The sequence below is a fragment of the Artemia sp. Qi Xiang Cuo genome, chromosome 10 (genome assembly GCF_049724085.1).
Source record: "Artemia sp. Qi Xiang Cuo chromosome 10, ASM4972408v1, whole genome shotgun sequence".
Classification (NCBI taxonomy): domain Eukaryota; kingdom Metazoa; phylum Arthropoda; class Branchiopoda; order Anostraca; family Artemiidae; genus Artemia; species Artemia sp. Qi Xiang Cuo.
This window is the reverse complement of record NC_142803.1, coordinates 40,000,999-40,028,287: the sequence shown is the minus strand read 5'-3', so window position 1 is coordinate 40,028,287 and position 27,289 is coordinate 40,000,999. Positions and strand designations below refer to the sequence as shown.

The following is a 27,289-nucleotide window of genomic DNA, read 5'->3' as shown; positions in this document are numbered from 1 at the left end:
AATAAATCACAAAAATTAGCCTCTTTCCTTCCTTTACAAACCCAACTTGTTCAAGACACAAGAAATGCACGCGACAGAAAACCAGAAAACGCCACAATTGGAAACTTGAAATAGACAAAATCTGATTTCTATAGTTCTAAAATGCTCTTACTCTACACTAAAAACTACTTTAATGTTTCTGCAATTAGAGTGCGGAGGGGGGGGGCATTAGCTCTCTAGGATTAGTCCAAATTATGCTGAAGGAGAGTTTTGAGAGAATTACATCACTGTGCCAAAGGTCCGATATCTCATCCTAGAAATAAGCTCCGTTATCCATAAAACCCATACTTCAATAATATGCCCTGGGCCAAGGGCTGATGATTTCCGTCTGAAAATATGGAATGCGGATAAAGTACGCAGTTTTTGGTAATTTTATGGCTAAATAACCCTTTCAATAATTTTAATTTTCAATAAACTGCATTGACCACCTTTCATCCTTCAAAATCCCAATCCTGGGTACAGCCCAACTCTCTTTTCTGAAAATCTCTCGTATGAATTATTAAAGAGATCTTAATAGTCATTGCGTATCCCACTGAAATCAGACAATTTGTTTGATTTTGGAGAGACATCGGATGGAAGTCGAAAAACACTAATTAAATAGACCCAGCAGGAGAAGGCCGTAGGCATCTCCAAAATTTCAAGTAGAATAATGTTGCATATTTGTAATTTGCATAAGAAGTGAATTGCATTTTGTCCAAAATTTGTCTAAAAATGGCCCAGCTAAAAGTTACAAGCAAAAACATTGAGGACGGCAGGGTAAACCAGAATACTGTTAGGTGGTTTGATTTTCAAAAACGTTAATCTTTTAACTGGAACATTTCTTTAAAACAAATTTTCAGACAAATTCCCCATGTAGCACAAATATGCAGGATTTTTCCAACTTAAAACTTCAGAGATTAGCCTCTATAAATGGACTTATGTTTCCAAAGTACTAACCTACAGACAGCCCCTTGACCCCTCCTAAGATGGCAGTGTTTATCACAGCAAGGATCAGAGTCTTCAGAGCCCAACAGTCCAGCATCGCATTCCTCCTTTCCTTCAACACGTTGATTGCCACAAAACGATTCTTCCGGTTCCGCAAAACACCGTGATGCTTTGGCGAGGAGAACCGCGCGGATACTTCGAAGAATACACGGTGAAAATTTCTTAAAAATAATAAATATAAAACGGGATAATGGGTTAGTAATGAAAGGGTAATACAAAATTCATGTACAATATTTTGTTCTACTGCTACAGTCCTTACAGCTTATCATAACAGCTTATTATAAGTAAAGAACGATGGTGGCACAATTTGTTATTATTATTTTTTTTTATTTTTTTTTGGGGGGGGGGGGTTAAGATCAGGACACTTTCTATCGAAGGAGTCGTCGTAGAAACTTCGAAAAGGGCTCATTCGATTCGAAATTGAAAGGGCCTGTGCCCCTTTTAATAGCCGAAAATGATTGGGGGCAACTAACACCCTTTTCACGCCTACCATTTCCCCAAACATATCCAATCAAAATTTTGAGATGACCACTTTGTTCAACGTAGTTGAAAGTTCTGGAAAGTAGATCTTTGCAGATGATACCACCCCCTCCCCACAACCCTCAGGGCAGAATTTATAAGTTATGCCCTGGGGGCATATAAGGTTTTTATAGACAGGGTTGTCGTAGAAACTTCAAAAAGGGCTCATTCGATTAGAAATTGAAAGGACTAAGGCCTTTTTTAATATTCAAAAGTGATTGGAGGGCAACTAATACCCCTCTCACGCCCACCATTTCCCCAAACACGTCCAATCAAAATTTTGAGATAGCCATTTTGTTTAACGTAGTTGAAAGGTCCGGAAGTTATCTCTTTGAGGATGACAAACTACCTACAGCCCCAAGGGCAAAGGTTGTAAGAAACTTCAAAAAGGGCTCATTCAATTGGGAATTGAGAGGGATAGTGCTCTTATTAATCATCAAAAGCGATCAGAGGGCGAATGCCCCCCCCCCGCCCATCATTTCCCTAAACCCTTCCGATCAACATTTTAATATAGCTATTTGATGAAACGTATTTGAAAAGTCCTGACAATATGTCTTTGAGTATGACAACCGCCCCCCACAGCCCTCAGGGCTAAAGTTGTAAGTTATGTCTTGGGGGCAAATAAGATTTTTATCAATAGTAGTGTCGTAAAAAATTCAAAAAGAGCTTATTCAATTGGAAATTGAGAGGGATATATTTCTATTTATTAGTAGACAGTAATCACAGGGAGAATCCCCCACATGCCCATTATTTTCCCAAACATTTCCGATCAGCGTTTTTATATGGCCATTTTGCTCAACGTAGTTGAAGGGTCTGGAAATTATGTCTTTGAGGATGATACTCCCCCCCCACACCCCTCTTGATCTTGGGCCATAACTTGGTTGTTGTAGAAGCTTCAACAACAGCTCATTCCATTGGAAATTGAGACGAATAGTTTCTTTTTTATTAGTCGAAAGTGATCAGAGAGCAAATTACGCCCCCCCCTACGCCCATCATTTCCCCAAACACTTCCAATCAAAATTTTAAGATAGTCATTTTGTTCAACGTATTTGACAGGTCTAGAAATTATATCTTTGAGCATAAAAAATCCCCCCAACCCTCAAGGCAAGGGCTGTAAGTTATGCCCATGGGGCATATAAGGTTTTTATAGAAAGCGTGGTCATATAAACTTCGGAGGGGGCTCATTGGATTGGTAATCAGTCGCTCTAGTGCTCTTTTTAATAGTCAAAGTCATGGAAGGCCAGTTGCCCCCCCCGCACACACGTCGTATTGTCCCGAAATACATCTAATAGAAATTTTGAGATAGCCATTCTATTCAAAACAGTGTAATATCATATAACAAGGCTTTTGGGGTTGAAACAAACCCCAGGGATTATGGGCAAGGGTTGTAAGTTATGCCCAGGGGGTGTTAACAGTGTAATTAAGGTTTTTATGGAAGGGATGGTTGTTTAACTTAAGAAAAGGCTCATTTGGTTGAAAATTGAGAGTTCTAGTTCCTTTTAAAATGTAAAAGGCGAGGGAGAGTATTTAGCCCCCCCCTACAACCCGTCTTTTCACCAAACGCATCTGATTGAAATTATGAGATAGCGATTTTAGTTTCAAAATAGTCCGAAAGACATATAATAATGTCTCTAGGGATGACACAACCCCCCAGGACCCTGGGGATAGGATTGTAAGTTATTTTATGAGGGCATATAAGGTTTTTACAGAATGGGCGGTCGTATAAACATCAGATGGGGCTTATTTGATTTGAAAGCAAACAACCCCCCCCCCTCCACGCTCATCATTTTCCTTAACACCTCTAACAAAAATTTGGAGATAATAATTTTATTCTTCGTAGTTGAAGGTTTCAAAAATTATGTCAGTGAGGAAGACCCCCCCCTCTCTACAGCTCTCAGGGAAAGGGTTGTCAGTTTTGCCCTTGGGGCACATAAGTTCTTATAAAAAAGGTTGTCGTATATACTTTGGAGGGGACTCATTGAATTGGTAATCATAAGTTCTAGTGCCCCTTTTAAGAGTCAAAGTGATCAGAGCGCAGCTACCCTCCCCCCTCCCAAAAACACGTAGTCTTTTCCTGAGATATATCCAATAGATATTTTGAGACAGTCCTTCTATTCAAAATAGTCCAAATATCATATAACAAGGATTTTGAGGTTTATACAAACCACCAGAGCCCGAGAACGAGGTTTGTAAGCTATGCCCCTAGGGCATTTAAGGTTCTTATGGAAGGGATGGTTGTACAAGCTTTAGAGATGGCTCATTTGGTTTAAATTGGAATTTCTAGTTCCCTTTAAATATTAAATTTTGATGTAGGTCAAGTAGTCCCCCCCCCCCCACCCAACTACCCCTCTTTTCACCAAATGCATCTGATTGAAATTAGTTCGATGGTAATTTTGTTTAAAATGGTCCAAAGCACATATAACAATCCTTCAAGGGTTGGCACAACCTCCCCCAGAGCCCTAGGGCAAGGGCTTTAAGTTATGTCCTGGGAGTACATAAGGTTTTTATGGAATGAGTGGTCGTATTAAATTCAGATCGGCCTCACTTGATTTTGAATTGGAAGATCTAGTGACCTTTTTAAAAGTCAAAGTGATTTGATAGAAACCTCCCCCCCCCCCACGCCCATCATTTCCCATAACAAATTTCCAAACAAAATTTGAGACGTCAATTTTTTCAGGATTGTTGAAAGGTTCAGTAATTATGCGTAGCAATAGTTGTAGTAGTAGTATGCAAATAGCACTTTTTTTTCAACATCCCCTTTAACAAATAATGAAATTTTTAAATTAACACCCTAAACCGGTCCAGAAGCGATTCTGACGTATCCTATTAACACTTTGTGTGGACATAGTGGCGTTTAATTCCTTTTAATACAACTACTATATATTCCAAACTTTTTGTCTGAATACCCTTATGTTTTTTTGTAGTAGTAGCACCAGTAAATATAATAGTAGCAGTAGGAGTGCAGTTAATGATAGTAGTCTAAGCTTTAGTAGCACTAGCAGTAGTAGCAATAATAGTAATAGTAGAAGTAGTTGTAGGAATAGAAGCATTAGTATTATGATGCAAGTATTGTCTTTTGGTTAGTTCAACATCCCCCACACCAAGCGTCGTAAGTTTTAATTTCATACAGGAAACTGTTCCTAAGATATTGCTGGTATGCCCTTTCGACAACCTGAATACGAATGGCAGGTTGTCATCGGTGAAACAGAAATATTCTCGGAAAATTTCACCTTCATACCTTCATAGGTTGTGGATTTTGAGCTAGCCAGAACACTCTGTGTATTCATTTAATGCTGGTTCTACGGTTACTGTAACCAACGATACTAATGGCATTAAGTTGAAACTTTTAGGGAATGTTCAGGAGGAATTTCAATTAAAAGAAAAACCTATGTGCTTGCAGGTATTAATAGGGCATATAAGCAATATATGGCATATAAGCACAAAGGAAGCGATGCTCTATCATAGCTAGTAATGTCATTGATATTTTACAGGAGCTAATTTGACTCAAAACTAAAAGTTCTAGTGCCCTCTTAAGAGTCAATACTGATTGAAGGGCAATCAGCCCTCCTCTTTAGCTCATAATTTTTCAGGCACTTCCAACAACATTTTAAGATAGCCATTTTGTTCAGCATAGCTGAACGATCTAGTGACTATTTTTCTAGGGTTATTGGGTTGGACAACCCCCCACAGTTTTGTAATTTGCCCAATATGCTTAAAAACTAAATGTTGCTTTAAAATTAAATCAAAACACACTGTTTGTATGCTGGTTGCCAATAAGATATCGCAGCAATATACTAAAAACGACTGAGGGTATTAAGTTGAAATTTTCGGGGCTACTTCTATTACTACCTCTGTTCTTAAAATTTTATTAAATCAAAAGAGTGTAAGCGTATCCAGGCTGTGAAAGAGCATAGAAATACTTTTTGGGAATTGTCTTAAATTTTATTTATCAGGTCAACTAAAGGATGTATGTGATTAAATCAAATACTACTATTTATGTCATGATTTTCAAAAGAGTTTGTGTTGTTAAAAATTGCTGAAAAAGTTTCTTCAGCATATAAATAGCTGCCCAAACAATAAATTCTTAAAGGAAAATCGGAAAGATTCAAACTATTATTTTCTTTTTCCCTGGAAAAGACTATGTCAATATAAAAAGAACAGAAATTAATTAAAAACTCTTTCCAGAAAATAAGTTTTTCAAAAAAATTAAAGACCTCCACTCAACCAAAAATGAACAAAAATATACTCAAATAATCTACCAAGCATACAACTACCACAAATCAGTATCAATAAATAAATGAAACCCAAAACTGACAGAAATTATTATAAGTAGGGTTCAAAACCCCTATGCTTTCTAAAAGCAATTTGTACCTTACAAAATTTTTTTTTTTAAATGTTTTCACTTTTATAACTTTAAGAAACCCTTCCTTTTCTGTAAAGCCTGAAATTGGGATTGAAACACTTTTCCTTACAACTTTTGGTTGATACACGCTCATCCAAACAAGTACTTAAACCCATCTCAAAACAATTCCTACTGAAAACATATAGGATATATCTGCTTTTTTAAGTACCCACGATTCATATTCATAATTGATCACGCTAAAGAAGCTTCTTGCATCCCGATCTTAGTCCGAAGACCTATCCCCTACTCTTACTTCACTATTCTACTTTTTACATCTTTATACGTCCACTGTTTTTACTAATCAATACTACACATTCAACAGCTATCCACTTTATTGATTTTCTTGTTATCCAACATCACCTTTTAATCCTCGTTTATTCCTAGTCCAAGCGATTTCGTCTTATTAACATATAAAGGGCATGTGCCCTTTTTAATAGTAGAAAAAGATTGGGGGGCAACTAACACGCCTACCATTTCCCCAAACACATCCAATCAAAATTTTGAGATGACCACTTTGTTCAACGTAGTTGAAAGTTCTGGAAAGTAGATCTTTGCGGATGACAACCCCCCCCCCCACAGCCCTCAGGGCAGAAGTTGTAAGTTATGCCCTGTAGGCATATAAGGTTTTTATAGAAAGGGTTTTCGTAGAAAGTTCAGAAAGGGCTCATTCGATTAGAAATTGAAAGGACTAAGGCCTTTTTTCATAGTCGAAAGTAATTGGAGGGCAACTAATTCCCCTCTCACGCCCACCATGTTCCCAAACACATCCAATCAAAAGTTTGAGATAGCCATTTTGTTCAACATAGTTGGAAGGTCTGGAAGTTATGTCTTTGAGGATGACAATCCCCCTACAGCCCCAAGGCCAAAGGTTGTAAGTTATGGCCAGGGGCCACATAAGGTTTTTATAGAAAACGTTGTCGTAGAAACTTCAAAAAGGGCTCATTCAATTGGGAATTGAGAGGGCTAACACCCTTATTAATTATAAAAAGCGATCGGAGGGCGAATGCCCGCCCCCCTCTCGCGCCCATCATTTCCCCCAACACATCCGATCCAAATTTTAATATATCCATTTTTTGTACAGATTTGAAAGGTCCGGCTAAAATGTCTTTGAGTATGACAACCGCCCCCCCACAGCCCTCAAGGCTAAGGTTGTAAGTTATGCCCTAAGGGCATATAAGGTGTTTATAAAAATCGTTGTCGTAAAAAATTCAAAAAGGGCTCATTCGACTGGAAATTGAAAGGGCTATTGCCCTTTTTAATAGTCGAAAGTAATCGGAGGGTGAATCCTCCCCCCCCACGCCCATCATTTCCCCAAACACTTCCGATCAATATTTTTATATGACCATTTTGTTTAACGTAGTTGAAAGGTCTGCAAATTATGTCTTTGAGGATGATAACCCCCCCCCCTCACCCCACAGGGCACGGGTTTTAAGCTATGCCGTGGGGGTACAGCTTGGTTGTATTAGAAGCTTCAACAACGGCTCATTCCATTGGAAATTGAGAGGACTAGTGCCTTTTATATTAGGCGAAAGTCATCAGAGAGCAAATTACCCCCCACGCCCATCATTTCCCCAAACACTTCCAATCAAAATTTTGAGATTGCCATTTTGTTCAACGTATTTGAAAGGTCCGGAAATTATGCCTTTGAGGATAACAACTCCCCCCAGCCCTCAGGGAACGAGTTGTAAGTTATGGCCAGGGGATATATAACGCTTCAATAGAACTTGTGGTCATGCAAACTTCGGAGAGGGCTCATTGGATTGTTAATCAGTCGCTCTAGTGCTCTTTTTAAGAGTCAAAGTCATCGGAGGACGGTTACCCCCCCCCCCCGCACACACGTATTTGAAAGGTTCGGAAATTATGTCTTTGAGGATAAGAAATCCCCCCAGCGCTCAGGGCAATGATCGTAAGTTATGGCCAGGGGACATATAAGGTTTTTATAGAAAGTGTGGTCATAATAACTTCGGAGAGGGCTCATTGGATTGTTAATCAGTCGCTCTAGTGCTTTTTTAAGAGTCAAAGTCATCGGAGGACAGTTATCCCCCCCCCGCACACACGTCGTTTTGTCCCGAAATACATCTAATAGAAGTTTTGAGATAACCATTCTATTCAAAATAGTGTAAATATCATATAAGAAGGCTTCTGGGGTTGAAACAAACCCCAGAGATTAGGGGCAAGGGTTGTAAGTTATGCCCAGGGGGTGTTAAGAGCGTAATTAAGGTTTTTATGGAAGGGATGGTGTTTAACTTTAGAAGAAGCCAATTGGTTGAAAAGTGAGAGTTCTAGTTTCTAAGCGTCAAAAGTCAGGGAGAGTATTTAGCCCCCCCCCATACAACCCCTCTTTTCACCAAACACATATGATTGAAATTATGAGATAGTAGTTTTTTCTTCAAAATAGTCTGAAAAACATATAATAATGTCTCTAGGGATGACAAAACACTTCAGGTCCTCCAGGTCCTGGGGATAGGATTGTAGGTTATTTTATGAGGGCATATAAGATTTTTACAGAATGGGCGGTAGTATAAACATTAGATGGGGCTTATTTGATTTGAAATTGGAAGCTATAAGGCCGTTTTTAAGAGTCAAAGTGATTTGAGAGCAAACAGCCCCCCTCCTCCACGCTCATCATTTGCCTTAACACCTCTAATCAAAATTTGGAGATAATAACTTTATTCATCGTAGTTGAAGGTTTCGGAAATTTTGTCGGTGAGGAAGACACCCCTCCCCCTTACAGCTCTCAGGGAAAGGGTTGTAAGTTATGCCCTTGGGGCATATAAGTTCTAATAAAAAGGGTGGTCGTATATACTTAAGAGGGGACTCATTGGATTGGTAATAATAAGTTCTAGTACCCTTTTTAAGAGTCAAAGTGATCAGAGCGCAGTTATCCCCCCCCCCCCCCCCATACACAAACACGTAGTCTTTTTTTAAGATGTATCCAATATACATTTTGAGACAGTACTTTTATTCAAAGCAGTCCAAATATCATATAACAAGGCTTTTGAGGCTTATACAAACCACCAGAACCCGAGGACGAGGGTTGTAAGCTATACCCCTAGGGCATTTAAGGCCCATATGGAAGGGATAGTTGTATAAGCTTCAGAGGTGGCTCAGTTGGTCGAAATTGGAAGTTCTAGTTCCCTTTTAAGATTCAATAGTGATGGAGTTCAAGTAGCACCCTCCCCTCCCAACTACCCCTGTTTTCACCAAATGAAATTGTGCGATGGTAATTTTGTTTAAAATAGTCCAAAGAGCATATAACAATCCTTCGAGGGTTGGCACCCCCCCCCGAGCCCTAGGGCAAGGGCTTTAAGTTATGTCCTGGGGGTACATAAGGTTTTTATGGAATGTGTGGTCGTATTAAATTCAGATCGTCCTCATTTGATTTTAAATTGGAAGCTATAGTGCCCTTTTTAAAAGTCCAAGTGATTTTAGATAAACCTCCCCCTCCACCATGCTCATCATTTCCCATTACAAATATCCAAAACAAAGTTCTGAGACTTCAATTTTTTCAGCATTGTTGAAAGGTTCAGTAATTATGCGCAGCAAAAGTTATAGTAGCAGTAAGCAAATAGCACTTTTTTTTCAACATCCCCTTCAACACACAATGCAATTGTTAACTTAATAAAATCAACCGGTCCTGAAGCATTGCTGATGCGCCCTCTTGACAACCTATATGGGTATATTGTGTTTCGATTTATTTCAATACAGTTACAATATTGCCCACAATTTTCGCCTTAATACCCTACCCTTATGTTTTTTTGTTTTTTTTGTAGTAGTAGCACCAGTAAATATAATAGTAGCAGTAGGAGTACAGTTAATAATAGTAGTCTAAGCTTTAGTAGCAGTAGCTTTAGGAATAGAAGCGTTAGTTTTATGATGCAAGTATTGTCTTTTAGTTAGTTAAACATCCCCCCCCCCAACAAGCGTTTTAAGTTTTAATTTCACACACGAAACTGTTCCTAAGATATTGCTGATATGCCCTTTTGACAACCTGCATACGGATGACAGGTTGTCATCCACCTTCATACCTTCATAGGTTGTGGATTTTGAGCTGGCCAGAACACTCTTTGTATTCATTTATTGCTGGTTCTACAGTTACTGTAACTAACGACTCTAATGGTATTAAGTTGAAACTTTTAGGGAACGTTTAGAAGGAGTTTCAATTAAACAAAAAACCTATCAAAAATCTAAAAAATTCTTTTAAATGTTTTCACTTCTATAACTTTAAGAAACCTTTCCTTCACTGTAAAGCCTGAAAGTGGGATTGAACCACTTTTCCTTACAACTTTTGGTTGATAGACGCTCATTCAAACAAGTACTTAAAACCATCTCGAAATAATTCCTACTGTAAACATATAGCATATATCAGCTCTTTTAAGTACTCACGATTCATATTCATAATTGATCACACTAAAGAAGCTTCTTGCATCCCAGTCTTAGTCCGAAGACCTATCCCCTACTCTTCCTTCACTATTCTACTTTTTACATCTTTATACGTCCACTGTTTTTACTATCAATACTACACTCAAGAGCTATCCGCTGTATTGATTTTCTTGTTATCCAACATCACCTTTTCATCCTCATTTATTCCTAGTCCAAGCGATTTCGTCTTGTTAACATTAATTTCCAAAATTTTTTTCACACTTTGGACTCTCAACAACTCCAAATATTCATTCCTTTTGCTATCATTTTAATTTAGGACCAAAGAGTATGGGTAACTTACAAGAGTGGGAACTGGCACTGGTGTCGATAAAACAGACCCATAGCCCCATGGAGCGTTTGGCAGCACATGACATTTTTTTTCCAATGTAATGAGAAGACAAATTAATTTTAAATTCTGTAGTTGGTAGATATTAGTGTAGTAATAAGTGTTTGATCGCAATTTCTGACAGAAAACGATTACAGAGCTTAAAAACATGCCAGTGTCACCAAACACTAGATAGCGTTAATGTTTTTTGTGCCGACAATAGCACCAGTTTTCACTCTTATAAGTTACCAATACTCTTTGTCTAGGACGCTCAAATTATCTGTACAATTTAAGCACAGGAGATTTCAACCTTCCCATTTGATACATTGTTCTCCATTACCCGTTACGCTCCTTAGAAAACAGCTCGTGAGGAAGGATAAGACACAACTAAGCTCAAAAACTGATTCCACACCGAACACACTAGCCTCGCTTCTTATCTTAACCGCAGCAATATTATTCTTGGACATAGCACAAATCAATTTATTGTACTCCGTTATATCGTACAAGAATAGGGCCATCACTAAAACTTTTCTTATCAGGTGAATATAATGCCTGTTCACAATCTATAAAACTCAAGACACTAATCACTACTCACTTTAACATACACTTAACGTACCCAGAGCAGAAGGTGTCTCATAATTCAGAAATATCTTAGTTAGACACGTCTGTCATAATCTCAATACAAGCGTCAATGTTGTGTCAATAAATCCTCTCCCCTTCGTAGAACCCCTCCTATCTTCTCTTAAAAAATTCATCTACAGAATCTCTTAGTCTAATAAGCGTCATCAAGCAAAACACCTTGCTTCCAATGGACATTAAACTGATGCTTCAAAACACTTTGTCTTGATTAATTTTGTCGAAATTTTTTAATTTGTTTCGATACTGTATTAAAATTATCGTTTCACTAAAACGAAAATTATTAGTAAATTTTTTCGCTGATTTTTTTTATTATTATTGAGAGTATGACCTGATATAATTATACACGGGGTGAACTATTTCTCAAACAATTATGGCTGCATCGATAGGCATAAGTTCAAAGAACGAAATTTAGAACGAGTTTTGTCATATTGACAACACTTGCACCGCAAATATATTCTTTAGCTGATTAATCATTTTTGAATTATTGGTTAGGTTTACTGCCACAATTAGAATTTTTGCCTGAAAAATAGCCATTAATGCCAAGTGGTTTGTTTAAGTTATTGTTTTCGAGAAATAAAATAAAATATCTGCCAGTCTAAAATCTTTGAATAAAAAAAAGAAAAGAAAATGGACGAATTTGAAGGTGAAAAAGCACATGTTATTGGAGGAAGATCAAAAGCTACATATTGCAAAAGTTTACAATGAATACAAGGTTCGATCGTAAGAATGTAGAATTTTCCTGAATTCTGTGAAACATAAATACGTCTCTGTGGAAACAAACACCTGTCATCCCAACCATTCAGCTATGACAACATTTAACTATCGCTTACTATTGGCACTTACATAGCTTCAACCGTTGTCATCCTCCCCTCCCCCCTCAATAAAAGCTATAACATGAATTAAAAATCAAGGGCTCAATTCCAACTTTGAAACAGTGATGTGAAACAACAAGTTGGACTTAATCCTTTCTGATGCAGTCAAGGTGGATGTTAAGGTGGTATTTTGCTCGAAGTTCAATTGTATAAGGCCATACTTAGAAGAAAGAAAAAGGAAAAAAACAAGTTTTTTAGAAAATGAGCTTCTCACACGACTTCTTGACGACACTCTGGCAATTATATTATCGTAAAAAAATGGTGTAAAAAATAGATATACACCACGAATAAATTATGATATAATACAAAACTAAACCTGAACGATACGGCACAAGGAGACTTTTTGATAGCGGACTCTCGATCATTATTTCTTGCATATAAAATTATATATTTTATATAAAAGAAGAGTAGAAGCACTCAACACATTTTATTCACATCCTACCCTTAAAAAGGATGAATTGACAACAATCTTGGAATATTATACTGAAAAGATGAAGAATATGGACATTCGACCACATTTTTACTTTCGCAGCGTCTTCCTGAAGGGGATTTGGCTTTTGATGAATTACATGTATGTGTACATGTTTTCTAAGATTTGATTTTCTAAAATGTTTTTTTTAAATATGATTGAGTTCCATTCAATTATACTTCATAAAATAGTATAATATTTTAACAGTCACTTCCTAAGTTACTATTGACAACTATATATGCAAATAAGTTACTATGTATGCAATCATGTACTGTCATGAAGTAAAACCAGCCGATATGACACCCGCTCTCTCTCTGACATACACAAAAGTATTTTTTTTACTTTTCAACACTTCTCTTAGTCTGATTAGCTTGACTTGATAAGCATTTATCCATATTTATCTGGTTACAAAAACTCCTTTTCAATTGTCTTATGATTCGTTCAGCAGTGGGACTACATTCAATCTGATCAGGATCATGTTCAGATCCCCAATTATGACCAAATTCATGAGCAGTGACCAAATCAGCTTCGCGAGTTATTACTCTTTGTCCATAATGATTCCGGCTCGAGCTTAATCCCTAATTTAGATACAATGTATAGCCACTTTTGAAATATTCTGAAAAGACATATCGAATAGAAAATAATATTTAGTGACTTTCATTTCCCAGATAATGATACAGAATGGGGTTTTTATTCTCATAACACAGTGTAAAACCGCAAATTGGTTTGGTTTTTAAACTTTTTCTTTAAATATGAGCACCCGGTTAAGTTATATTTGGGAATCGTGTTGATATTTAGAGCTTTGAGCTGGCAGAAAAACAACTACCATAATCACCAATATCACATTCTATGATAGGAGCAGAAAGAGCCATTTAGAGGTAATGAGAGAAGTTAAGGGATAAATGGTGAAGACATTTTCGAGAGTATCTCCTCTCGAAACGCCAACGAAAATGTTAAAATCACCGGGGCAAAATCGAAAAAGAAGTTTAAGAGATGCATGGTGAAAAGAAATACGAAAATATCTCCTCTCGTAAACGCAATTGAAAATAGCAATACCACTGTGGGAAAATGACAAGAGAAGTTTAAGGACTATATGATGAAAAGAAATATGAAAATATCTCCTCTCGTAAACGCCAATGAAAATGGCAAAATCACCGTGGCAAAATCGAAAGAGAGGTTTAAGGGATACATGGTGAAAAGAAATTCGAAAATATCTCCTCTCGTAGACGCAACTGAAAATGGCAAAACCACTGTGGCAAAATGGTAAGAGAAGTTTAAGATACATGGTTAAAAGAAATATGAAAATATCTCCTCTCGTAGACGCAACTGAAAATGGCAAAACCACTGTGGGAAAATGGCAGGAGAAGTTTAAGGGCTATATGATGAAAAGAAATATGAAAATAAATCATCTCGTAAACGCCAATGGAAATAGCAAAGTCACCATGTCAAAATGGAAAGAGAAGTTTAAGGGATACATGGTGAAAAGAAATATGAAAATATTTCCTCTTGTAAACGCAATCGAAAATAGCAAAATCACCGTAGCAAAATGGAAAGAGAAGTTTAAGGGATACATGGTGAAAAGACATACGAAAATATCTCCTCCCGTAGACGTCAATGAAAATGGCAAAATCACTGTGGCAAAATGGCAATAGAAATTTAAGGGATACATGGTTAAAAGAAATACAATAAATATTTCCCTTCGTAAATGCCAATGAAAATGGCAAAATCACCGGGAAAAAATGGTAAAAGTAATTTAAGGAATACATGGTGAAAAGAAATACAAAAATATTTCCCTTAGTAAATGCCAATGAGAATAGCAAAATCACCGTGGAAAAATGGCAAGAGAAGTTTAAGGAATACACGGTGGAAAGACATACAAAAATATCTCCTCTCATAAACGTCAATAAAAAAGCCAAAATCACCGTGGAAAAATAGCAAAAGAAGTTTAAGGGATAAACGGGAAAAGACATACAAAAATATCAGCTCTCTAAAGTGCAATGAAAATGGCAAAATCACTTTCTTATCGGTATTGTTGCCAAACTTACAAACTCCGAAGTTGGGAGCTATTTTATTAGTGGCAAAAATCCTTTGGAGGTTAACGAACACTAATTGAAGCAGTTTTTAAATGTTTATAAAACTGAGCTCGTTCATATGATAAAATAATGAAAAGGTAACTTAGCATTGCCATATAGTCGACTATATAAAAATGAAATATAAAATTAGAATAATTGACAAAGAAAGAACAAAATATGAAATGATTCAAGAAAGATAAGAGCTGGGAAAAAAGGGTACAAAACTAATCTCATCACCACTGCAATCAATTTTCTGTAAGAGTGGGGGAGTCATTTTTCTTAAGAGTGGGGGAGTCATTTGGAAGTCACAAGAGAACTTAAGGTAAAAACAAACATAAAAATATGCCTTCTCGTAAATAAAATGACACATAAAAAAAAATTATGAAAATGACACAATTATACAAAAAAAAAAGACATCTGTTGACACATAGGTTGGGAGTTAAGTCCATAACCATTTCATTAATACAGCATTTCTAGTAAAAAAGGGATTCGACGATACCATAAACTTTCACTCCTTGTAAGTCAAAACAACATAAAGAAAGCTAACAAGTTAATCAATCTTGTATCAAAGGCCCTTTCCTAGTATAAAGGCGCGTAATAACACTTCAATCACTATTGTTCAGAGTAGAATTGTAGTTACAAATTGAACAGAAACTTTTATAGATCTTATTCGATTTAAATATAAAAGGAGGTAAAATATTCCTTAATATATTGAAGAAAATAAAAAATGCCAACAGAATTCCTTCGAGGTGATCCAACATAAGCCAATCCTAATATTCCTCCATCAAACTTAATATCCGTGAATAAGTGAGCTAAGCAGTAGTCTTTGTGTCCGTACTCCCGACTAAAAACCTTCAATGAACTAAGTTAAGTAAGCTTTTCATATTAGCTATGAAATCATGAGTAAGGCTAATAACGCATGAAAGCCTGGTTACTTCAAACTTGAAGAATACATGGCTCATGGGAAGCTCGAGAATACATGACGCAATGAAGTGCAAACGGACTATGTTTGAACTATTTACAATGCATAATTTCAGATACTACGCATAGCATTATATTTTCATCCCTGCGTCTGAGGAAGATATTTATTTATGACTTGGATCCAATCATTTTCTGAATTACTCTAAATAACTCATGACCACTAAGTCCAAAATCAGTTTGAGAGTTCAAGGTGTGAGGGTAGACATAAAAATTAATGTTAAAAGGACTAAATATCTTAAACTGGAAATTAATGAGAGTAAACAGATGACGGTTTCATCGAAATTGACCAAACGGGGGACTTCACTTACTTAGGAAGCATTTTTAGTAAAGGAAAGTTGATCTATTGAAGATTTGAGAAGTGAAAAAAATAAGGCGCATGATGTGTTTTCCCGAGTTAAATTTTTTTAGAAGAATAAATAGATGAGTTAAAAGTAATTTGTAGTTATAAGATTAGCTTACAAGGGCCCACGGTAAATAGAACTGTTGAGAACCATTCAAAAACATGGGTACTATGAAAATCTGAGGAATATATGCTAAATCTTTTACAGAGAAACAGCCTAAGGATAGTACAAGCATAGTTTATAGACCAAGTTGGTCTGAGCAGAAAATATAGTCAATTCCACTCCCTCTATCTACTATGAAAAAAAGGTTAAGACAAAGAATTAAGCAAGAAAGAACGGGTTTTAATTTCAACCAAGCATTGAACAAAAATTAAAACGAAACAACACTTTAATTAAAAAATATGTTCCGAATATTTCGGCCCCGCGTCCGAGAACCTTTCTAGACGAAAAAAAAAACGAAAAAAATATGAAAAAAAAAAAAAAAAAAAAGACGACTAAATACACGAAAAAGAAAAAATAAATAAATAAAAGCAAATTACATTATAAAAAAACTTCCAGCATAAGAATAAAACATAACAACATAAGAATAAAACCAAAGGGAATGTTTATAGTGAAACCATGGATCACTCTCCTCTCAACATTCAGTATACAAATGGGAATCTATTAAAAGTGAAGACAACATTTACTTGAACAAACGAAGAAGCTCACCAAACCCCAGGTCCACCACCCCTAACCAAATCTCACAGGTTAATCAACAATTGTTTCTTTTCGTTTTTTCCGTTGAAAAAGCCTCCCGGAAGTGGCGCCGAATCGGGATATTTTTAAATTAAAGTGTTGTTTCCTTTTTATTTTTGTACACTGCTTTGTTGAAATTAAAACCCGTTTTTTCTTGCTTAAAGGAAAAAACAGCGTAGTCTAAGAAATTATTTAAGTTAAGGCGATTGGTAACGTTTTACAAATGAACGATGATTTTTGTCGAAAGCTGTTTTTTTTAAATAATGAAGCAGGTTAAAAGGAGAAGCAGGACCTCCAGGTGAAAGAGGTTAGAAGACAAGATATGAAGATACCAGGCACTTAGAGGGAGGGAGTGTAGAGCAAAGATCAGAGTAGTAGGTTAGACGAGGAGCATGCGCTATGGTATTGACCTTAGGTGGTTTGGTGCTATAATGAGTTGTTAGTGATAGTAATGCTAGTAGTCGAACCGTTAAAGCATAAATAATTTATTACTGCGTTTCTAATACTGCTAAAGAACTTTACCTGCTAGTGGTTAGCAGTGCAATTCATTCTTTGCTAATTACCATTGATATTAACTTGCACAATTAATTCTAAATCGTTCCAGCCATTAAGTGAATGAACAGGTTTGTGTTGATATTCTGCGGTCTACTTCATACAGGCATTTGGTAACACTTCTCAAAGGAACTCTTAATAGCCACTGAACCCCCCCCCCCCCACCCAGGAAACAAAAAATAAAGAAGGCACAGGATCTTGCAGTATTCATGAAAAATCTGATACCTTTCTGGTGATTTTTCTCCTATTATTCCCCCCTCCCTCTCTTTCTTCGGAAAAAATTTCTATAGGTGACTTAGAGCTTAGCATAGAATGGAGCATTGGAATAGCTCTTCCTCTATCATAATAAAATATTTTTTTTTTACTTTACACAAAAAGCACAGATGTTAGTAAATCTTATAATGCAGAAAAGACAATCCCTATATGATATTAAATTAAAAAAAAACAAGTTTTTTTAACTGAAAGTAAGGAACGACGTTAAAACTTAAAACGAACAGAAATTATTCCGTATATGAAAGGGGCTGTCGCCTCCTCAACGCCTCGCTCTTTACGCTAAAGTTTTTTATTGTTTAAAAAAATAAGAGCTGTGAGAAAGTCAAACTTTAGCGTAAAGAGCGAGGCGTTGAGGAGGCGACAGTCCCTTTCATATACGGAATAATTTCTGTTCGTTTTAAGTTTTAACGTCGATCCTTACTTTCAGTTAAAAAGGCTTGTTTTTTTTTATTTGATTTTTGAACGTTTTTGAATTAATGCAGGTTTTGATTTTGCCTCCCCGTACATGAATAATTAAAACAAAATTTGCATATTAATTTTACTTTTATTTGGTTAAATGGCTTTCTCAAAACTTGTTTAATTTCATTTACGAACGTTTTTATTATTAATAAATATACATAACTTACGAGTTAACTTACGTAACGAACTTTTATATTCATATATTTTTAATACGTATATTAGGGGGCTCGCCCCCTAGTCAATGCCTCACTCTTTAAGCTAAAGTTCGAATGTTGGTCCAATTCTTAAAAAATGACCCCTTAATCACAAAGGCCGTTATTTAGAATAAATAGCTCTTATGAAAGTAATAAAAAATCTTTGGCTTAAAGAGCAAGGTATTGACAAGGAGGTGAACCCAATCATACACATAATTTTTTCTGTTCGTTTTAAGTTTTGACGTTACTCCTTATTTTCAGTTGGAAAACTTGTTTTTTTTTATATATAATTTCTGATCTTTATTAAAATAATGCTGGGAAATCCGGCACCCCCTTCATAGCAATGTTTCTTCTCCCATGAAAACTTCCTTCATGGTAAGATCCTCCCACATATCCCCCGGCCCACTCCCCCCCCCACTACCAGAAAAAATCCCCTCTGAAAACGTCTGTATACTTCCCTATAACCAAAACTACATGTTAACCTTAGGTAAAGTTCATAACTTTCATCCCTCCCCCCGGGGACTTCGAGGGATTAAGTCATCCTGAAAGACATAGTTATCATATTTTTGACCATGATTAACAAAATGACTATCTCAAAATTATGATCGGGTGACTTTGAGAATAAAATGAGCGTGGGAGGGGGCCTAGTTGCCCTCCATTTTTTGGTTACTTAAAAAGGGCACTAGACCTTGTATTTTCCGTTTTAATGAGCCCTCCCACGATATTCTAGGACCACTGGGTCGATACGATCACCCCGTAAAAAAAAAAACAACAACAAAAAAACAAACAAACAAATAAACACGCATCCGTGATCTTTCTTCTGGCAAAAAATGCAAAATTCCACATTTTTGTAGATAGGAGCTTGAAACCTCTGCAGTAGGTTTTTCTGATACGCTGAATATGATGGTGTGATTTTCATTAAGGTTCTATATTTTTTAGGGGATCTTTCCTCCTTTTTTCGAAAATCAGCCAAATTTTCACAGGCGCCTAACTTTTGATTGGCAGGACTAAACTTGATGAAACTTATATATTTGAAATCAGCATTAAAATTCTATTCTTTTGATGTATCTATTGGTATCAAAATTCCGTTTTTTAGAGTTTAGATTACCATTGAGCCGGGTCGCTCCTTACTTACAGTTTGTTACCACGAACTTGAACAGAAATAGCAAATAATTAATCATGATTTAGTTTCAGAGATATTCAAAGAAAAAATGTAACCTAGACATTTATCCTGTTCCAGATATTATATTTTAACTAAATCATATCTACAGATCCGGGGGATCTTAAAGCTCTCAACGCGATTAAGGTGTGCTATCCATGCACCAAAATATTTATATTTTACTGTTTTTCAAAATTTACGTGCTTTAAGCAATTGTGAATAAAAACAACATTTAGCTTTTGTTGAGTTTAGATTAAAAATAGATATTGAAAGATGCATTTTTATATTCATGATTTTGAAAAAATATTTATTCTTAATTTTCCAAAACACTTGATTTGTCCCGATGTACTCTTTCTTACAGAATTACTGTTTGAATTGGCCTTATTTATTTAAATATTTCACGAAAGTATATGTAGCACGAATCCTCTTTTCTTTTTCTTACCTCTAGCATTTACGTTGCAGCTGAATATAGTGAAAATTATTTACACCAATATGTTTTTAATAAGATAATGTTGCCCATGAAGGAAAAGAGAATGTTTTAGCAAAAGTACCAAGCATCGAGAAGAAAGAAAAAAAGGGCATACTGTAAGCTAGTTTAAAGTTTTTACCGAATAAGAAATAACAAAGTAAGACTAGTTATGTGCGTCCATGAATTACATGTTAAATGTACCTGAAACAATAAAGGAAAATGTTCAGATCCGAGACTTCTCATTACATTAATGTTTCAAAGCGTTTTTTTTTCTATCAAGTCTTTGCGTCTGTACCAAAGATTATGGGTAACTTACAAGAGTGGGAACTAGCGCTAGTATCGACAAATGCCATTTAGTGCTTGGCGACACTTGCATTTTCTTCCAGTGTAGTAATAATTAATCTAATTTGTTTAGTTGGTAAAATTGATGCAGTAATAAGGGCCAAATCTCAGTTCCTGACAAAAAAACATTAACAAATTTTGATAGTAATGCATGCAAAGTACATAAATAGCTCAATAGCCAAAAAAGAGGAATAGCTTCAGAGGTTAGTTAATTAATTTAGTCTAGCTTATCAATTTACCTTACGTAAATTATCTTCTGAACGAATCTTTTTGATAATTATTTTTTTTCTATTCAGTTCTACAAAAAATATGAGAATGTTCACTTTAGATTTTAGGACAGTTTTTGACCGTTCGCTCGAATATTTGCTTATGCCTCTCATGTGAGCCAAATCTTTAAGGATTATTCTAACTGCACATTGTTTCTAGTAATTTCTAAAAAAAATTTATATGGATCCAAAAACAGCATTTATAGATTAAAAATAAAACCCGAATCTATATACACAAAAGAAACGTTCCTTCAATTAAGAAATCAAAGAGCTTTATTTTCATACTTAAAAGTTTTCAGTCAAACGCTTTGAGACTTTTTCTCAAAATCCTTATTTCTAAAAAGGCGGTATACCTATTTAGCACAGCGTGTTAAAAGCAAAAATAGCTCACCAACCTCAAGAAGGGTTCTAACATCCCAGGATCTCCGTTCCATATTATAGTGCAGCTCTCCATCCCTCACCCGGTTTGGCTCTGAGTGAACTATTATTTTCTTAATGACAAAACCCATACCCGTTATTGCACCATCTGTTTGATCAGGATGGTCACGAAAAACTGTCTCAGCATAGATATCATTGAATGAACTCTATCAACCAAACTGATCTGTAATTCAGAACTATAAGTAGAGGAGTCAACGTTGATACCAATGACAAAAAGGATTGAAGGCGGCAAATCAACAATGCTCAAGAATAATAATAATAAAAAAAAGTAACAACGACCAAAAGTATTTATCAGATTGGTGGTTAGACAAAAAGCTATAGCTCCCTCACCATACATTGGCTAAACTCAGGTTAAGAAACTGATCTGAAATGTCAAATGTACGAAGAGAGTAATATGTACCAATATCAATAAATAAAAACAAATGACTATGATACAAATAAATACGTAGTAATATGCAGTAATGAAAATAAGCATTAGCAGAGGATAATTTTTGTTAAGTAATATTAAGTCATTAGGGTATATAAACTTGCGTTTATTTAGTTGTGCTAAATCAATCGAGTCCATTGATTTTTGGATTATCAACTTGGTGGATGTGATAAAAGACAAGAGAGCCATGGCTAATTAGAGTAACGCCAAGACAGATAGTCTCCGTGACAGGTAGAGCTGGCTTTACTTTTTCAGAATTATATAAAAAAGATTAATTTCACTTGTTGGTGAAAGTCTATCATCCATGTTAGGGCAGAACTGAGGTAGATAGGTAAAGAGTAAGAGTAATTCAATTGATCTATCCGTTCCGTGAACCATTTGAAGGCAATCAGAGACCCAAAAATGAATCAAAGATTTATGCTAAATAACCATTTGAAGGAAATCGGAGACCAAAAAATGATTCAAAGATTTATGCTAAATAAATAAATTTAAGCTTGCATTTATTCTTATTAAGTGATATTAAGTTATTAGGGTATTTAAACTTACATTTATTGAGCTGCGGCAGTAACATTTTAATTTTGTCTCGCTTTTTCCTTTCCTGTGCCACTGATTCCATTTTGCACCGAGTGAACAGTAAGGGTTTAAACCTCTGCGGGTTTTACGAGAAGAGTGAACTTCCAGCCGGACTGGCATAAGTTCAAACAGTTCGTGGTAACGAACTGTAAGTAAAGAGCGACCTGGTTCAATACCAACTGAAACTCTAAAAAGAGGAATTTTGATACCAAAAGATGTATCAAAAGAATTGAGTTTTATGCTAAATTCAAATATATAAGTTTCTTAATCTTACCTTATATAAGATTATCTTAATCTTAATCTTATATGAGTTTAATCTTACCCATCAAAGGTTACGAGCCTGAGAAAATTTACTTGATTTTTGAAAAAAAGGGGAAAACTTCCTCTAAAAGTCATAGAATCTTAATGAAGAGTTTCAAGTGCATATCTGAAAAAATGTGGAATTTTGTATTTTTTGCCAGAAGAGCGATCACGAATGCGTGTTTTTTTTCTTTATTTGTTTTCCCAGGGGTGATTGTATCGACCCAGTGATCCTAGAATATCTTGAGAGGGCTCATTCAAACGGAAATTAAAAGTTCTAGTGCCCTCTTTAATTGATCGAAAATACGAGGGCAGCTAGGCCCCCTCCTACGCTCCTTTTTTTCCAAAGTCGTCAGATCAAAATTTTGAGATAGCTATTTCAGCATAGTTGAAAGGCCGAATAACTGTGCCTTTGGGGATATCATGACCCTCCTACAGCCCCTAGGGAAAGGCTTTTAAGTTACAAAATTTGTCCATTGTTTACGCAAAGTATTTGTTATTGGGAAGTATACATACATTTTTCGGGAGAGGGGGTGGAATTATCTGCTGGGGCGGTTTTCCACTGGGATAATTTTCCATAGAGAGGGAAGTTTCCACGGTATTAATTTTTCAGGAAAAATTTTACACTGGAGGAATTTGCCTGAATACCTATAGACAATTCTTCTTATGTCTTGCTTTCTCATTGCCAACTCAATTTCACGCGTTTAGATGTTAAGGGTGTAATTGTCCGGGGTAAATTTTCACCAGGATTGGATTGTCTAGAGAATAAATCCTTGGGGAGAAGGAATTTTTCCGTGGAGGAGTAGCCAGATTCCCAGGAATTATTTAAAAAACGTTTTTTTTCAATTGAAAGTAAAGGAGAAACAGTAAAACTTAAAACGAACAGAAATTATTGCGTATGTGAGGGGGGTTACTTCTTCAAACCACCTCGCTCTTTACGTTAAAGTTTGAATTCTGTCCCAATTATTTAAGAGCGACTCCTGAAATACTATGTTCGTTTAATTAGAACAGTAAGAAGCTTTTTTAAAGTATAAAAAAACCATTAGCGTAGAGAGCGAGGTGGTTTGGAGTAGTACCCCCCCTCATATACGTAATAATTTCTGTTCATTTTAAGTTTTAATGTTGCTCCTTACTTTCAGCTGAAAAAACTTGTTTTTTTGTTTAATTTTACATCTTAAAAAGCTATGTATAATTTTTGCCTGGGGCCAAAAAGTATGGCTTTCGCTTGTCCTGTGTGCCAATGTAAGAGATCAAGTGGATTTTATTGGGTCTATGTCAGAAAAGACTGTCTGAATTTTTTCACCAAGCTTCTGTTTGTTCGTGGCTTGTTTTCAAACTGAAAGCTTTGTTCAAGCAATCAGCTTGCAGTTTCAAATGGAAGCTATATCAGAACCTAATAAAATTGTTTAAGATGTGCGACGATGCTTTGACCCGTTGTCGAAATACTTCCTTAGAATAATAATAAGTTAAAAAAATCAAAGCTCGAAATAAGGTGTATTTCTTCAGGGGACCGAAAGTGCTATCATCTATATTTTTACCAGCCATTCCTGTTATCGAGTCTGCTGAGTTTGTGTGTTCTATTTTCTGTGTTTGGAGCTGAGGTAGAGGAAAGGTATTATATTTGCCTCCTAAAATGCAATAGTACCATTATCTACCATAGTTAGAAAAACTGAGGTTTCCCTTTGCTGCTTTCTTAGTAGTGACTAGCGATATTAGAAAGTTGTCCCATGGCAAAAAAATCCATTTTTAAAATAAATAATTTTCTTTTTAATGCTGATAGATAGCCAATTACACCATTTTAAAAATTATGAGGGACTGAATCGTTCGCTGTTGTGGCACACACCCGAAAAGAACTGAATAATGACTCTGCTGAACAACAAGTTAAGACCTGATTCGTTGCAAAGAAAAGCTGGAGGCAAGCTCCTCCCCCTTCCTCTTGCCCCTTACGCCTCAACTTATTTGCAAAAAGAAAAGGTTTATTACAACTTTTTGAACCCGAATCTCGCAAAGATCATCAAATTACAGGACTGACGAGCCAAAGTGAGCTGGCGGCACCTCTTGTCCTCCTCCAACTCCCAGACACCGCTAGTTTTTTTTAGCAGCAAGGAAGCCTTTTCTTAACAATTGAAGGTCATGGGGGAGAAGGAAGGTGATCATTTCATTACACCCTTAGTACTATGCTTATAGCCATTAGACCCAATGGAAACTTAAGACAATATAACTAAAGGTCATAGGCATGGGTTACCTTTTAATTACACCCTTGGTACAATGCTTATAGCTCTTAGGCCCAACGGATGCATAAGACAAAATAACAAAAGCCATGGGAGTGGGTTATCTTTTCATTACATCTTTTGTACTGTGCTTATTGACCCCAACGGAAGCTTATGACAATATAACTCTGTTATTATTATTCAAAATTCTGAGAAAGTCTCAAAATTCTTTTTACGGCGGGAATTACCAAACTGAGTTGAGGCTTGGGCCATTAAGGGCATCACCTAAACATTCAAAAAAAAAAAAAAAAAAAAAAACTGATAGGATACAAATATTTTGTTTCCCAATCATTACCATAAACCCTAAAATTTTATATCTAACTCTTGTAGTGTGTTGTCAGGGCAGTTCTTCAAAAACAATGGACAGTGGTTTTAACTGGGGGAAAGGAGAGGATGCTGTCATTTTCCCCCACCCTCCTAGATTTTGAAAATACCCTTTCTGGTATTTTCATTGAAAAAAAGCTCCATTCCTAGGCTTTGAAAAACATACCTTACCCCCCTCCCGATTTTAGTGGACTGACGCTACTGGTAATGGACTTTAACTCTGAATTTGAAGATAATCATACCTAATTTGAAGTTACTTAAATACCTAATTTGAAGTTACTTAACAGCACATGCTCGTTTCCAAGTTTAGTGGATTTAGAAAGTCTCAAAATACATGTAAATAACATGTAAATAGCTACAATTACTGTCCAGGCCCTCACGATAGAACACCCAGCCTCTAGTTCCTTTGCCAGTCCTTGGTTTTACATCTTTTTTCAGCCAATCATAAAACTCATAGGCCCATAGAACTTGCCAATCAAAATGTAAACCACTTCCAAAAGATAACAATTAATATATATTGTTCCAAACTTCAATAGCAGATGTATTTCACCAAACCTTCCGTCAATCTCTTAAACTGGATGTGTCTAGATTTTAACTGACAATCTGATTATCTTTGCACAAGAAATGTCTGTTTTCTTACATTTCCTAATAATTAAGATTATTTGCATTTCATTTCAACTGACTCGTCACATGTTGAAATGTTTTGAATTGGAATCAGGAAATGATTTCTAATCGGGATTGATTGAGGCACGAAACTAGGTCCTTAAAACCTTCAACTCACCCTCTTCATTCACTTTTATGATGCCAACTTTCTAGTAGAATGGTACGCATATGTTGTCTTTTAAAGTTGGAGTCACACAAAGATTTCCAATTTGTACGGCTAGAAAACCAAAGAGGAATATTTACCCTTTCAACCCCCACCCCACGTAGAGCTTTTCAGAGAAAAGCTAGACTTAATGCAATTTTCCCTAATTGAAAAAGAGGAATGATTTTCAATATGTATAAATATTAGCACATAATGGGCCCATGACCCCTTGAAGCCAGCCTCACCTTAACTGCAAAAATTTGTTGTCTCTAGAATCAGAGGCACAAGAGTGGTTCCTTGGAACCTCCAAGATCAAATTCCATCGCCAATTTTTCAGCATAAATTAAGCAGGCATTTCCTCCTTTTTTTTGACTGGTCAGCTGGAAAACCAAGAGGAAGTACCCCGTGTCTACTGGACATGACAATGGTGATTTTCAAAAGCATGTTTCCTTTCTTTGGTCTCCAATCTTCTTGAAATTTATAAGAAAAGTCATTTTGGACCAAAAAGAAATCGAATGGACTTTCAGAGGCGTCCACCCCTTCTGAGCAACACATGCCTATCGCACTAAAGTGTCGGAATCGACTTAAAATTTAGCAAGAAAGTACTTACGGCCAAGAAGAGATCAAAAAAATCTTTTGGACTATTTAGCTTTACAGCCCTGGTGGAGGCGCAAACAGACTTTATATTTTAATTGCTTCGGAATTGAATACTTTTTTTCTCTTCACGGATGAAGATTTGCATGCTTCTGCTAATTCATCTATTTTTTTTATTCACTTCTGACCCAATTTAGATCAGAAAATTTTATTTTTGGGAAATGCTTCATACAAATGCTTAAAAATGAAATGAAGTCAAGACGTAGTTTGGCAATTATTAGTAAAGTGTTATGTATAGTGTTGTAGGTTTAGATCCATTAACAGTTTGAAAGCATGTATGAAAAAATCTCTTTTTGAAGATTGGGTCAAAGTTTTTACATTTGTCAGAGGGTTTGAATTCAGTCCTAGTTGAACTTTCAAATTGAGGAGATTCACTTGTTTTCTTCCCAGGATTTTACATTTCAGTAGTATGTGCTCAGGGGTTTCTTCTTTGATCTTACAGTACCTGCAAAATGGACTACTGGTAACTTGTCCATTTGGTTGCCTAATTTTATGTGAAAAAGAATGGTAGCCGAGGTTAGCTGGATTTGTACACAGGCAATGAAAACAGACTGACCGCATCCTGGTTAGAAAGGAGGATGGATTTGATTGTTGTAAATTGTGTAATGTTTTCAGTTGCAATCTAGCTATGTCCCTAATAGTTAGAGGTTTCATTGGTTCCATTTGGCTTTTTGCTCCTTGCTTTGCTATATTGTCTGCTTTTTCATTTCCTTCTCTACCCAGGTGACTAGGTATATATTGAAATTTAATAATACAGCCTAATCTTCCAAGGCTGCTAATGTTTTCCTTAGTTTGATGTAAGTCTATGTCCAGTGTTTCAAAGTTAGGGTTCGTTAGGATATTGAGAGCAGATTTGGAGTCAGAGAATACTACTATATGTTTATTGCTCTATTTCAGTTTAATTAGCATCTCTGATTGATGGCAGCTACATCGGCTGTTAGTATGCTGATCCCTGCCTTATGTTTTTTCATAATGCATAGGCTG

The 27,289-nt window shown here is 36.0% G+C and overlaps 1 protein-coding gene across 1 annotated transcript in view; it reads right to left on the bottom strand.

Moving 5' to 3' along the window:
• LOC148947759 (ADAM 17-like protease) overlaps window positions 1-27,289 on the bottom strand; it is a 44,020-nt gene that overhangs the window by 3,490 nt on the left and 13,241 nt on the right. The window contains 7 exon segments of the mRNA XM_089095998.1: window positions 976-1,184; window positions 9,520-9,536; window positions 13,081-13,290; window positions 15,460-15,595; window positions 20,910-21,086; window positions 21,089-21,115; window positions 23,699-23,880. Of these exon segments, the coding sequence (XP_088952124.1) occupies window positions 976-1,184; window positions 9,520-9,536; window positions 13,081-13,290; window positions 15,460-15,595; window positions 20,910-21,086; window positions 21,089-21,115; window positions 23,699-23,880 (958 nt within the window).